Below are 15,684 nucleotides of genomic sequence, written 5' to 3' on the forward strand. Positions count from 1 at the left end.
ACTGTGGGGTACCATGATAGGAAGTTTTGGTTATGGTTACATTGTTGTATTGGTAGTGCAGACATTGCCAGTCATTTCAGTTAATTTTTAGTGAACTCTTTTCCACTGGCTCCGTAGTATTACTGTTAATTAAGGATCACCTGATTTGACACTTAGGTTTGTATGGTAATTTTTGGAATTTTGAGGAATTTCTGAGAAATGTTAACACTTCAGAATTTTCTGTCCACAAGTCTGACTGTGCTTGCTTGATACCAGTATGAATTTTCTGTCTCAAAAATGTTTGAAGTATAGGCTGTTCTTTATGGCTTTCTGCTCCTTCTTTGGTTCAGTGCAGATCTGACCAGCTTCCTCTCTTTGTTTGATTTCAAGTGTTCTAATTTGCTTTTTATTGCACAGTGCTTATGTGTCTTTTAAGAAGTAGAATAAAATGGGTTAATCCATGAAATAGCTTCTATGTAGCCTGGTGTATTTTACATTGTGTAGAGTGTTATTTAGAGGAATAGACCAATATCGATTTCTTTCTTCTCAGAGGTTTTTTTCCTATTATTTAGATATGTGAACAATTTGGAAAGGTATTACAATCCATTAAAGTTACAGACTTAAACCTTATAGGGCATGAGTCATTCATGCTCATAAACCTATAGGGATAATTCATATCAAATATATTCTTTGTTGATATGGTATTACTGTAATAAATCCCCCAAGTTCATAACACAAATCACAATTGCAAAAATAGAGTGCACAGTAAGAATGGAGAAAAATAGACAGGAGGCTAGGAAAGAGCTGTATTAAGCCCAGCCCATTCTGATTAATTCCAGAATTTTAATGCTTGCAGATATATTAAATGACAGGTATTTGTATGTTTTAAGACCTTTTGAATGAGATATCATTTTCCATATAAAATAGTCTGATGGATATTTGCTATTTCTAATCTGTAGATATTTTATATTACATTATCAGCCCTGTATTCAATACATTTTTGAAACACAAAGCAATACCATTTGTAGAGATTTATTCGTGTATCATTTTTCCCCAGATTTGCCAGAACACCATCATGTTCGTGTTCTGAAGGTTAATGCCCAAAGTCAAACAGACAGAAGCCAAATGCTGCAAGGTTTCCAAGATTAGGACTGATTCCCTTCACGAAAATAAATGATTCCTGCCATGTTCAGTGATTTTGTGCAGCACTACTCACGGCTGAGTGAGTGCATCAATACTGTAGTCCTTACATGCTGTACATACTGATGACACTCTGTGTTAACTTGATTGACTGAGCAGTATACTGGAGAGGATGCACCTGCGAGAGATGTGCAGACATATATATTTTTGTTCTGGTTTTCAAACATTTTGGGTTTACTGGTTTTGGTTTTTTTTTTTTTTTTTTTTTTTTTTTGGAAGTCTTAGTTTCACATTTCATGGGTTATCACATTGTGCTGTTAAGGTAGAGCAAACAGTTACGTGCTTCTTTGTTGTCAAAACTGGATTGGAAAAATGATCTAAGGTGCATCTTCTTTCTCTATTAAAAAAAAGGAACAAAAGCCTGATTTTGTATTTTAAAAGAAAATGACATAAAGAGGACAAGTGTGAAGTCTGGCAAGTCAGTAGTTGTGTAAATTATGCTTATTTTAAGGGCTTCAGTTTAATGGTAGAGAAATGTCATGTGTAATTCACTTACAAGCTTATTTTTTGCTACAGTTTTATGTTTTGTTATCGTTTTTGTAGGCTTTGAGACAACAGCAGAAAAGAAGAAATGGAGTCTCAATGATGGTAAACAAGACTGTTCCTCGTGTTGTTTTGACACCATTAAAGGTGTCCGATGAGCAGTCGGATTCACCTTCAGGTAAATAGCTGAAGAACCATTTGCAAGATCAGCTCTAGTCACAGAGCCTTCCTCTGAATCAGATGCGTAGCATCCAGAATTTGGAATTGCTGAAATAATATTTCCACTGTGTGGCTTTGTTTAACGTCTTTATTTCTTTATCAAGACTCATGTCTCGCGGATGGAGATTTTTCTTTAGTAAAGAATTGAAGGCACACAGTAAAATGACAATTGGTAATAGCAGCAGCTTTAAAGGAATGCAAAGTAACATTTTGTTTGGCTCTGGAGCTCTAATGGAGGACCACATGCTGGTATTCAATGCCATAAAAAGAGGAGGGGGGGAGAAAGGCAAGCTTCTCTGTGAATGTGAATTTGTGTCTCAGTTCTGCATTGCAATACTCAAATCCTTTTGTTAGCTTTTCTTCTTACACCATGCTTATCACAGCAGCATAACCTTGACCTTTAGCTCTGGTGGTTAAGTTGTTTCATTTTAAGAGATTTCTGTGTCTACGTTTAACACAAATTGACAATTTTATTTCCAAACATATTTTTTCTTTAAATTTTTTTTAAAAAGAAATTATCTTTTTTCAGTCTTATGTTGCTTTATTGCCCCATAACTTAAGGTTAGAATATTTTTAAACATATCTCGTGGGCATTAGAGAACTATGTTATTTTTATTAGATCACTGAACATTTTTATTGACTGCAGTGTTCAGTAAACTTTATTTTTCAGCACTTAATTGATTTATTGAGCTTTTACTTCCAATTCCTCTGATGAGGAGGAATTGTGTTGTGACCAGAAAAATGTATTTCCTTTCAGCAAGAAGATGTCAATTTTTTTTTAAATCCTGGGGTTTTTTTTGTTTACGGTGTGGGGGGTGCTGAGGGGATTGTTAGTAAAAGTGCAAAAGCATCATATTTGAGGGATTTTGCTTTTTCCAAAGGATCGGAATCTAAAAATGGTGAAGCAGATGGTTCTGATAAAGAGATGAAACATGGGCAAAAGTCTCCAACTGGAAAGCAAACAAGCCAGCACTTAAAGAGATTAAAAAAATCTGGTTTAGGTGAGTAGGAGTAAAATAAATGTCTTATTTGTAATACTGATATATTTCTAAACTCTATCTTCTCTTGGAAAGTTTTATTTTTCTGTTTACCTGTCCCTTCTTCAAATTCAGAAGGTGACCCTTTCTCAAGAAGACATCTTTCTGTTTACCTGGAAAATCCATGATCCTTTTGGGGTTTTTTTTGTCCTCGGTGGTTGCTTTTTAAAGTTTGACAGACCTAAGCAATTGCAGGCAGAGAGGTGATTTAGCGATTAGATTCTGATTGTTAGATAATGATTTTTGGGGGGGGTGGAGCGGTGTGTAACAGATATTCTTTCTTCATGGTGAATTTGCTTGCCTAATGTGCAATTTATTCCCAGAGATAGCAGCATATTTGCTTACATACTTGCCTGATTAGAAGCTAAGATCCTCTTTTCTTCATTTGCATTATTGCACATCATACAGAGATTTGGCATAAAAGTTTTGGTTGATTCTCCTTTGGTTTATTTAGTTCTTCAGTTGGATCTGTAACTCTTTTTAAGCCATATCTCTTGAGGTGGTAGACATAGTTTCTGGTTTTATTTTCTGTGGGATTTTTAGTGAGGCTCATGGATCATGTTCTGTAATTAAGAATTTTCTCTGAAGATATGCTTAGAGTAAATTCTCAATCTCCACGTGATAGGCAGATTTTCCTGCTCTCCATGAAATTTAATTGGAGAAGTTCCCTAGGGAGCACAAAATGTAGTGTTCACTAAGACTCTTGTCTCTGCTTAAATGAAGTCAAGTAATGACGTAACTATTTCTTTATCTTTACTAAGTACTTTTGCATTCAGCAGAATGCTGAATCATTTAGAGAAGTATTTTGCAATGTGGCCATGTTGGAAACAATAACAAGCTTTTTGTAGTGGCTAAATCCTAGAAGTTATTTTATGTCTATCTTTGTGGGGACAAGATTGTTCTTCTTCATTAATCATCCAGCCTAGTCCTATTTTTATATATAATGATCCTGTAAAATAGCTCCAAGGCAGTTTACTTCCTAAATACCATAGGAGAGTTGTTAAATGTGCTATTGTCAGTTCCTGGCAGTGTAACCTACAAGCCTTATTGTATCACAGCCTCCCATAAAAGTGTAATTTGGTTTCATACATGATCTTTCTGCAGATTATCAATCGGTCCCATGTGGATAGCTAGTTCTCTATGTTCCAACATCATTATTCCAAATAGACAATACTCCTTCAGTATTAAAACAGCTTTTGCTATGTAAAGTTACATTCAATGTTAGATAATTTCCTGTGATTTTTCTCTACATATAAGACTGAGATACATAATTTCAAATATACATTCCTCCTCATCTTCACATATGACATCAACTGTTGGCAGATGATATCAAATGAATTCATTAGGGATTTTTTGGTGGATTTTGGAAAATAAATCTACTGGCCTTTTGGGACACCATGCATGGAGTGCAGGGAATTTTGTAGAAAGTTTAAGGGTTTCTGTTCTTGTACCTGCTGAAATGTTTCTCTCATGACACAACATTTCTTGTGATGCTAAAATGCAGTTGTACAGCTGCTTTGAGAATGGGTCCAGGATCCTGTATAGTGCCCAATTCAGGTCCAGATATTGTTTGGTTGTCTGAAATTCTGCTGATCTGCCCAACATTCACTACATGTTGTGTTTGGTAGACTTTCTGAGCTCTGATTGAATATGACTACTTTTTTTCCCTTTTGGTTAACAGACTCTGCCAGCTGTGTGATTTCAGTCCTTTTTCTGTTTTCATTTTTGTTCCTTTATGTGGAACAATGGTACTCCCATCTCCTGCTGGTTAATTCTCTATGCTGAAGACTAAAGTCTTACTTTCCAAGTCTGCGAGCCTGACTTTCTCTCTTGCCTTACAGCTTCTATTTCTGATCTGGACAGTGATGCCCCTGAACTATATAAGGATTCAAAATGTCTTTCTCTGTGGTAAACAACATAAAAAACATTGGCACATGTTTTATCATAAACTCTTCTCAGAACTATGATTAGTGATGCAGTAGTGTCATACTTCCATGCTCCCAAATTTGGGACCTGCTATACAGATCCTAAATTAGCCATAGGGAGGGTACAAGAGAGAGAATTTGTTTTACTTCTGAACAGATTTTGAGGGGGTCTTTTTAAGTAGGACTGTGGTGGGCATCCACAGTTTGCTACTGGCCTAGAAGCAATACATACATTTCTTCCAGAATCTGATAAAACCTCCATAGTGTTCTCTACGCAATAGCAGGTCAAATCAATCGCAAAATGTAGGTTTGACTCTTTGTCTTGGGCTTTTCATGCTATGAGAGTGTGTGCCACTGGAAGATGTTACTGATTTTGCAGTCATGTATCTTATTTCAGTTTGGATTATCTCTGTGTGTATGCCTTCCCATAGGATTTGAAGTGCTAGCTGCAGAAAATGTTACTCTAATTTGGAGTCGCTTAGAAGATGGGGATATGTATTTTGTATTGATTAAAGAAGAGAATATACATACAGGCATTAAAATTCAGTACATCATACAACTTGTGTTATGCTTGGGGACTGTGTTCTTTTTACATTTATATTTAGTGGGTGGAACAGATGGTGAGGATAGTTTATTGTTAAGTGATAGTTTCATGAAAATGGGCACTTCTTCCATACAATTGTCCTGTATAACAGGGCATTCATTTGTTGGTAATGGAGTTCTTGCTGTACCGAAATAGAGTATGTTAGAAATATGTGTTGGAAAAGGTTATCCTGTGCTGAGTGCAAAGTAGTCCTTGTCTCATTCAGTTACTATCGGCTGCTGAAAAATAAAATAAAATCACAAGAATGTTTACAGGAGGCTGTGACTGAAGTTGAGCTTTTAGAATTTACAAATCTTCATTTTCTTGCATATGTATATTTTGTAGTTACAGGCTTTCAAGGAAGAGACCACCATAGGTCCTCTAAGAAATCTAAAGCATAATTGCATTCTTTCTATTAATGTTAACTGCTAAGTAGCCTGTAGCATTTGAGACATACCTAATAATCAGTGTGCCCAAATTTTCTCATTTTTAAAACCTATTTATTCTTCTTAACGTGTCAGTTTTAATTGTTGCTGAGAGATCCTAGGTAAATGCCAAACGCCATCAATTCATCATGGCAGTGGAATAATATTTTAATCACTTCTTTAGAGATTCTGATGGAGTTTGTGTTTTCTATAATTCAGGCCCCTCTTACACCATTTTTGAAGTATTTGAAAGTACAACAGATTGAAACCTGAAGAAGTTTCTTGGGAAAGGTTAGAAACTTCTAAGTTTTTCCAGCCACCTGGACTTTGATATGTTAAGACTTAGAGGAAAAAGTAGGATTGTAGCAGTGTATAAATACCTTGAAGCAGTAGCTCTTTAAGAAGCTTTAAAAAGTATCTTCTAAATGTTCTCCTAGAGATGCTAACAAAATCAGACCAGACAGGATCACCAGTGGTCATCCAATTTTCATCAGTCATAGTTCAAAATCAGATATGCATCTGTGCTTACTGGCAGGTATTTGTCTAACATGTTCTTAGAAGATTTTCACTGATGGGACTGTAATACCTCCCTGTGGATCTAATCCAGCATCTCCTTGCTCTTAGTAGTTGAAAGCTTTCTTTTCCCAGTATCTTAACAGATATATTTCTTACTGTGCAAGAGTTTAAGCTGATAGCTCTTCCATTCACTGTATAAAGCAAGAAGACATTATTCTGTAGTTCTGTGCATGAGCCATATGACTATTTCCCTTTCCCTTTCCTGAATCTTTATCTTACACCCAGGTTTGTATCATTCCTCACATACCCTGTTTACTAATGTCACAATTCCTGCTGCTGCCTTCTGCGTGTTGATATCATTTTTGATCATCAATTCTTAGGAAAATTCTGAAAAAGGGTTTTTGTTTTTTTGTTGTTAATGTTTTCAAACATTAACATATTAAATAGTCTCATCTCTGTGATCAGTCTCTATCCACACAGGTAGTTTTAGCAGGTGCAATGGGCGAAGTTGTGTGTGTGTAGGCCATGGGACACTGCTGATGGCAAAAGAGAAGCTGTCCATAATGATTGATTCACATCAGCCTCATCAAGCAGCCTTTTGCTTGAAAATAGGTGCTTATATAATTATTGTTGATGACATGACAGGATTATTTTCTGCAGCTGTTGAGTTGAGTTGGTCTTGAGCTGGAAGTAAGAATATGTCAGCTATGATGCTGACTGGAACATAAGAGGTCAAGAGAAAAATACATTTTGTCTATTGAATATAAAATAAAAAATATTTTATGTGCAAGAGACAAATACAAAATATGTGTTATTAATACACAAATATAAAAGCTGTTAAGACACCTAGAAAAGACTGTTACCCTTCTCAGAGTACCATTTCTCTAGAGCTTATTGTATTATACAATAAAAGCTAAAAACTTTTTTAAAAAAGACTTGTTCCTACTCTCTTCCTTTTTTAATGTTTAAAGTTATTTCTGTTTATTTACTCCAGGACATTTGAAATGGACCAAAGCTGAGGATATTGACATAGAAACACCTGGATCTATTCTAGTGAACACTAACCTGAGGGCTTTAATAAATAAACACACCTTTGCTTCTTTACCTCAGCATTTCCAACAATACCTCCTGCTTTTGCTTCCAGAAGTAGACAGGCAGGTAAGTAGCATCATACAATATTTCTATTTTTAATGGGACTTTTTTACGGTGTGTTTGTGTAGGCTGATTTGACTGAGTAGGAATTGTTCCAGGAAAGAATTAGAAAATCTCCATATTTTCTTAGGTGAAACTGTTAGATGTAGAATGACTTTAAAGTTTATTCATGAAAACCAGCTCGTGCTTCTTTGCTTCCTGAAAATTCTGCAGCTCCTTGATTCATCTGAATGGAAACTGGGCGGCAAATCTTTCAAACTTGCCAAATCACTTAATTAGCTTTTTTACCTATGGCGTTGAAGATAAACTTCTCATTTTAAAGACTTTCTTTATTTTGAGTCTCTTTTCATTTGTTCATTTGTGATCTTCCTTGGTGCTCTGCCAGCAATGTCCAAGTCAATATTAGTTCTGTTTGTTTTCCTGCTCTTCACCTTTTACACAAGCCTACATGTAAAAGCTCTCTCAGCTCCAGCACAGTGAATCCACTAATTCACACCTTTTTTAAGGAATATCTTCTCCAGAGCTCATGGCTATGTTCTCAGATCTGTTGAGAAGGATGATTTGGAGAGTAACAGACTGGAAAGAAAATTTCAGTGTCATGGTCTTTCCTGCAATGTCTGGTCCTTCCTGCATTTGTTGGTCAGATTGCAGGGTTTCTTAGAGCAAGGAAAAAGACTTTCCAGCATGTCTAGTAGTTAAAATAGAAAAGTGATTTCATTTACTCACTTCCCTCACTTAGGGATTCAAACAGTCTTACCAGTTTCAATGGGGAATACTCATGCACTTAATTCAGACTCATTAACTTACCCAGATAGGGCACTATATTTTTGCAGATGGTCCCTCTTTTAATATAGTAACTAGAGAATGCAGATCACTTAAATGAGTAATTAAAACCTGCATCTTAAATCAGTATTTCATTTCAGTATTGCAGGTTTAATTTCTTAAACTGTTAGTAGTTAGTCTACCACTAAAGCAGGGAGAGGAAGTGCAATATGATGCAAAAAGAGGAAGAAAAATTGTATTGGTGTACCTTTACTCAGCCATTTATCAACTTAGATACTGTATGTTGTGGACCCTAATTCTGCATTTAATAACAGGATGTTTGAGAAAGAACATCAGAACGAGATCCATAGGAGAAACAATATAAGTGTGTTTATTCTCAAGCTCCCACAATGCAGTCAAAGTCAATATTGACAAGTTTTAAGAAAACTTTTTTCCCTGCTGTCAAACAGATTTTAACTTTGTCCCCAGCAAATATTTTTCTCATAGTTTTGATTTTTTTTCTCTTTCTAGTTAATTAATCAGAAAAGATTTAAAAAACATACTAGGTAAAATCATGTTTTCTCTCCAACCATCAAAGACCCAATGTTCATAAATTACATTTCAAGTATGGGGCCTTTATTTAGAAGTTTTTTACTTTTAAATTTTATTTTTTAAAATGGAATATCTATAACTGACAAGCCACTTACCTTCTTATCACTGTTCTCACAGCAGAGTTTTTTGGCAAGAAAATCAAGAGAAAATTTGTTGAATTTAAACATGCCTTGCTAGTTAAAAGCAGTGCATTTTTTAACTTTTATTTCCAAAAGCATTCACATAATGCATATAACATGTTCTTTCAGAGGCCAAACACTACATAATTGGACACTGTTACTTCACAAGCAAATGTTGTGATAAGCCATTTGCAGGTCTGTCATTCTGTCTGTCATCTTCTCACAGTATTCTGTGGGTTTCTGTAGCGTACCAGGATTTCACCTGCATTTGCAAGGCAGGAGTCACCAGTCATCTCTGGAAGTTTAGTGGAAGTGCTTGGCCTCTAAGTGTGAAAGTTGGAATTTTTTTTTTCCAGTGGAGAGTGGAATAGCCCTGACCTCTCACTTTGCTGAAGTTTTAGCAGAGAAAGAAATGCATCACTTTTCTTGATATCTGAGAATATGTCTTAAGCTATGCCTGAAGTGTGGCATCCCAGGTACAGACTGATGAAAGCAATTGAACTGATGTTCTTTTCCTTCCTGTGGCAAGTGGAAAATGCCAGTGTAGTGCTCAACAATCAAATAAAAGGAGAGAGAATTTTAGCCAGGGAGCTCTGATGGGAGTCTCTGCTGTTTGTCACTGACTGAACAAGGCAAGGGTATTCCTCTTTTATCTAAATCAAATGGGGCATCAGGCAAGCAAAAACGGTGCAACACTATTCTTTGAGTTAGCTGTTCATCTCTGGGGGTTCTGTTTTATTGTTTTATATTGTCCTTTCCTTGATTTGTCTGAAAATTCTTATTTCTGCTCTTCTGGCTCAGAAGTGTCTGTGTGCTGCTTTGCAGTTGGCTGCTGTTGTCTTCCCCAGAGAAAGCTGTGTTCTGTGTTGCCATGTGGATATAGTATGTGAAGTACTGTAATAAATGGCACCATAAAAATGTAATAGAGTTATGCTATTTGTGTATATATAGTGATCTGTGAAATAAATTACTAATGAAGTGCAGTCTCATTTAGGCTTTATTACTACTCCGCATAGAAAAACCCCTTGATGAATGATTCTTTGTCATTTCTGTCATAAACACCATTTTTCTGGGTGGTATAACTCCTCCTCCTTAAATCATACTCAGCCAAAACTTGTCATGCATGTGTCAGTTTGAATAAGCATTTTTAGAAACCATTAGTTAAGGGAGTTGAGGTTTTCTGGTTTTTTGTGTGCAAGTGTTTATTATAAATAAATGACTTATGTCTCAACCTTGGTTATTCTAAATGTGTTCAGGAAAGGTTCAGGGACAAGTTAGGAGCTTGTTGGGATGTGTTTTCTGATCTTTCATTTTCAAGTTTTGTGGTTGCTATCAGGAAGCCATTGGAGCCCGTGGAACAGAAAGCCTTAGGAAAGATGTCCCAGAATGGAAGAAGTTGCGAACAACTCTTCTGATGTTCATGCTGTCATTTTTCCTACTCCAGCTAGATTTTTGACAAAGTGGAAGAATAGAATCATTGCCTTTTTTTTTCCCCTTGGGAAAAGATAAACTGGATCATGATTTATAATCACAATCACAAATTGATTTCAGCCTGAATTTTAGTTTAAATTTTATTAAATTTATTTACTTATTTTTATTTAGTAGCAATGAGGCCTTGTGTAATTTTCTGTATTCAAAAAGCCTATGAAATAAATTGGAGCAAGTTGGCAGTTATGGTAGATGCATTTTATCAAGGATTTTATTTGTTTTGGTTTGGGTTCAGAAGGGATAAGTATGTAGATGTTGTTCAAATGATAGAAATGTAGAATATCCTGAATTGAAAGAGACCCATGAGGATCATCCAGTCAAGCTTCTCATCCTGCACAGGACAGCCCCAAGAATCACACAGTGTGCATTGTACAAACGCTTCTTGAGCTCTGTCAGGATGGTGCTGTGGCCACTTCCCTGGGGAGCTGTTCCAGTGCTCAACCACCCTTTGGTTGAAGAACATGTTTCTGATATCCAACCTAAACCTCCCCTGACATGACTTCAGGCCATTCCTTCAGGTCCTGTCACTGGTCACCACAGAGATGATTTGAGAAGTGCCTGAGAAGCAGCCATGTCCCACTTGTCTGTTTAGCAGACTGCTCCAAAATCTTGCATCACTGGATACCAGGAACCTCATGACTGAAATTTGAACATCCAGATTTTCAGCTCTTCCTTAATCTGTATGGATTCAAAGACTCAGAATCCTTGAGGCTCAGCTGATACAGAAGCCTGTTGAGTGGTTCCCTGGGAGACCTATATGACAGAGCTGGAAATGCAGAAAACATACAGGTATAGAAACTATATGGAATGAAAAGTCTCTGCACAAGAGATTTCAGTTGTCACAAATTCCAGCAAAGTAGTTCACTTTACAGCTCTAATTAGAACATTCTACAGCTAAAGAACAATGGATTTTTCATCAAATACCAATTTCTTACATTGATACATCAATCTGATAATTACATGTAACAGAAGCCTTCTTGACCGCCTTTCAGCAAATACCTTCAAAGCAGGAATTTCTCTCCATATCTAGATTGCTGTATGGCATCAGTGAGTCTTTAACTATTAATTAAACAATATATATTGTGCAAGGATGAGTAACAGGTCTTTACAACAGGTTGCTGAAAATGAATGGCAGTTGGCAGTGTTGTGTCTACACCAGCTTTCCTTGCTGGTGCTTCTGGAAAGTCAAATTCCTGCTCTTCACACTGGGGTATGGACAAAAGGAAGGGAAACGCACCCACCTGCTTGGCTTCCAAGAAGAGAAGTGTAACATTATCTGAAGAGTAGCAGAAAGCTGAAGTGGTTTTACTGATCCGTAGAGAGCTAAACAAAATGTTCTTTCCTGAATGCTCTGAAAAAAATTGTGTCTTTCCAAGCTCTGTGACTGCTTAACACCTTTCTGATCTTTGAGAATTTAACTCCATCTTGCATTTTCTCTTCTGGTAATGTTGGGCTCTTTTGAGTCTCTTGTGATTTGTACCTGCCCTGCCCTTTCACATAGGATGTGAACTTCTTTCTACAAAAATACTTCAAAGCCACGTCAGACCTGTGTGTTAGGTAGCACTGCCATTTTATCAGACCAAATCTATTCAGGAAGAACATTTAAAATAGTAGAGGAAATCCCAGCAGTAGTTATATCTTGTCTCAGCTTTACTTGTTTAATGAAAGAAATTTAGTGATTATCTTTTACCTACAGTTTATAGATAGTCAAGTCTGTTACTTCAGTATTCTTAAAGAATTACTTAGATCATGTAGTATTGCAGAAGTGCCTGTGAATATTTTAGGTTTGTAGCAGGTCAGTCTATTAAAAGTAAAATGTGTACAAATCAAAGGATTCTAGAATGCATCAAAACCCACCTTATTCTCTTTCTTTTGATTTCTAAATCAGCAAATCCCAAAATAATTACTATCCCTTGGGTCAATGCTAGTACTGTTATGCAGTCATATCACAGCATCCTTTTATTTTAAGGTCAGTGTATGTTCTATGTTTTTGTCTTGGCCTGTTCATTTTAGGTTGGTGCAGTTTGAATCTGTCACCTTGTAAAGATTCTTTCTCACCTTGCATTGAGAAAAGGCACGAGGTGATGTCAGTGATTTATTCTGTTCTATTTAAAATAATAAGTAATTTTGGGGAAGGTTATCTACAGAATTCCAATTCAAACCTCCTTGTTTTCATGCAGTATGAACCAGTTTAATATCTGTTCCTACAATGTGAGCAGTGATAACAAAAGTTAACCATTGTTTTTGATATGCACAAATTACTCCTACAACCAAGCATATCAGTTGGAATTCTGTGGTGGAGAGCAGGTAATGAATAATAAAAAATATTCTTTTACTTGTAAAAGACAAGAAGAGAAGTCTAGTATCTGATAATTCTGAGCACTTAGTATTTAGTATGTATCTTACTGTATATTAGTTTTTATTAGAAGAGAGTAAGTGAAGCTTCATTTCCAGTTTTTTTCTTGTAGCAATGTAACCATCTCCCTGCTTGTTTTATTAACTTCATCAGTGCTTGAGGTTTATATTTGCCATTGGATTTTTGCAGAATTGCCTTTATAAAAAGACCAACTGCAGAAATTAGTGTTGTGTGTATTATTTGTTTCTAGATTTATTTTATGTTTCTATGCATGGAATTATTGTGTAGTGGCAGTTAAATGGTTACCTTATCTTTCTTAGCTGCCTTTTTTGCTGATATTACAACCTTTTAGCTGTGTCCTTTTCGATTCTCTATCATCAGTAGCTTTAAAATATTTATTATATGTTCCTATAAATGTTTGAGTTTTACACTGAAATAGTTTTAGGGTTATGACAAAAGCATTTAGTTCAGAGGAGAAAACATTTGCAATTGAAGGTTAAATGTAACATATGTCATCTGCACCTAAGCAGATTTAAAAAGCTGTTAAATTGGCACCCCTGTGTGTGCAGTAATTGAAGGTCATTTTATGTCACATTTCTCCCTTTAGCTGACATTTTTTCTTCTGTTTTACCGGTTGATGTGGACAGCATGGAGTTGCTGTAATGTTGCTTTAAAGTTGCTTTATTTGTACAGCTTTATTAGGGTAGTTTTAATACAGGTATCTTACAGACTAGATATATGAAGAAATTCCAAAGATTTAAGCTGCATTTTCAGTAAGATTCTGGGTCTGATCCCTGAGCTGAGCTGTCCAAGGGTTTTCAGACAGGTTACTACCCCCAGCTGACCTTCTGTCCTTATGCAGAAACTTAATTTTATTTTACCTAACACACCTGTATGGATGGTGTATGTGTGTATTTCATAGTCATGTATTACCAACAAACATCAGTTTCACTTTATGTGAGTTGAAAGCTGAAGCATTTTACTTCAAAATCCCAGTTGTCTTTAGCTACAAGAAAGCCACTCTTTCAGCTTCCCTAGGCAGTCCAGAAAGGCTCACTGCAATTGCCTTGCAATCTGGCTGCTCTGATTGATGTGGTAATGGAATTCTTGCTTGCTTGTTTGCAGTAATCCCTAGAGGTCCTCCTCAGTATCAGTACGTCTACATATGTGAATAGGAAGCTTTACATTTTTGATTAAGCGTCATGGTTTCATATTGCTGCAGGCTTGGTCACTGTATTTCAGAAGTGTGAATCAGTGTTTTCCACTCTGCCTGCATCCATGTTGTGGAAGTTCTTTTTTGATTTCTAAAGCCTAGTTACAAGCTCTTGTCACACTTAAAACATGTCTCACCTTTAAGAACACATTTTTCAGCGGTGTTAGCTGAACTATCGCATTTTCTTTGGTCTGTAGCAAGGCTAACCTCAGCTGGAGCATCTAGTAGGACACAGCAGTGCTGCTGTGCTCCCTGAAAGCTAAAAAAATACAAGATCCACAGCTGTCTCTGCAGCATCCTTTCCTATAAGTCTTTCTGATGTGTGAGAGACTCTTCACTAAAGGTTGTTCTTCTGATGCAGACTAGTGAAGCTTTTGTTCCCCTCCTGTTCCCTTCAAGCAAGTTTTCTAAAGTATAGTGCACAGCTGTTAGTGCTTAAAAAAAGAGGACTGTGTATGCAGTGCAAGTTCCATTTATATTTGACAGAATTATTAGTACTTTAAAAAGAGAACTGGTAAAGCACCTCCCTTCCAGTGGGAAAGTAAGTGCCTCACATAAGTGCCTTTTTAAAAGACTCTGCTAGGAGCTGTGTTACGAGAGTATAACTAATGTGTGGACATAAGTGGTAATGTATATGGGCACAAGAGACTGATATGCTCCAAGTTATGTAGCTGTTAAGGATGCAGTGCATTACTGCAGTGGGTAGTGTTCCAACTGTCTCCCTTGCAAAGTGCTAGTAATTAAGTGATATGAGTTGGTCTGCAGTGCCTCCACTGTAGGGCTGCACTGAAACACTGGAATTAGATGGAGAACAGACATTCCTGATCATTCTGAATCTGAAGACAGATGAAGACTTGAAGCAGGATGTTGGATGCAGGTGCGGCAAAAGGAAGAGCAAGCAGAAGTGATCCATCCGTGCTTCTGCAGCACTCTCCCCCTCTTCACCCTTACTCACATCCTCTCTCTCTGCTTCTCCCCTCACCTTTCCCTCCCCTCACCCTTTTCCAATATATTTGTTTGGCTTAAATACGAAAGGGGGAAAAAAGTTGAGACTTTCTTCCTAATTATTTCTGAACATTACTATTTGAATTATTTAATCTCAGATTTCATTTAGTTCTCTCTTGTGTTAAGGATGTGCAGCCTTTTGTGGTTGTTTTTTGGTTGTTTTTTTTGTTGTTGTTTTTTTGTTTGTTTCTTTGTGGGTTTTTTGGGGGTTTTTTTGTGTTTTTTGTTGGTTTTTTTTTTTTTTTTTTTTTGCATAGAAAGACAGTGTTTTCTAATGCCTAGAGAAAAGGGATTGGATGCAGGATTTTCATTTTTGACAGTCATCAAAAATGACTGACTAGTTTTAGATGCTTACATGTAACTTCCCCTCACCTTCTGCTTCTTGGGCTCAAATATATATGTCTATAATTTTATTATTAAAAGCTAAGCGAATAGACCATGGTTGTTTATATCCATTTTCCTGCACTCTCCACAAAATATGAACATTCTTGGATAATTTAATAATGTTTAACTTTCTCAGTCTCTAGTCATTTTTCCTTAAACAAGTTCCATACATGCTTGCCTTGATCACAATCCATATATGGTTTTCTCCCTAATTTTCCCCCAGGCT

The 15,684-nt window shown here is 36.4% G+C and overlaps 1 protein-coding gene across 2 annotated transcripts in view; it reads left to right on the top strand.

The window, feature by feature from the left end:
* ASXL3 (ASXL transcriptional regulator 3) overlaps positions 1–15,684 on the top strand; it is a 121,294-nt gene that overhangs the window by 78,248 nt on the left and 27,362 nt on the right. The window contains exons 7-9 of one of the 2 annotated variants that reach the window (XM_066330518.1): positions 1,723–1,840; positions 2,763–2,882; positions 7,362–7,525. In XM_066330518.1, coding sequence (XP_066186615.1) covers positions 1,723–1,840; positions 2,763–2,882; positions 7,362–7,525 — 402 coding nt within the window. Of the gene's footprint in view, positions 1–1,722; positions 1,841–2,762; positions 2,883–7,361; positions 7,526–15,684 lie in introns of those variants that run through there. The other variant, XM_066330509.1, reaches the window with a different exon arrangement.

This window comes from Sylvia atricapilla, chromosome 1, assembly GCF_009819655.1.
Source record: "Sylvia atricapilla isolate bSylAtr1 chromosome 1, bSylAtr1.pri, whole genome shotgun sequence".
NCBI classification, from domain to species: Eukaryota; Metazoa; Chordata; class Aves; order Passeriformes; family Sylviidae; genus Sylvia; species Sylvia atricapilla.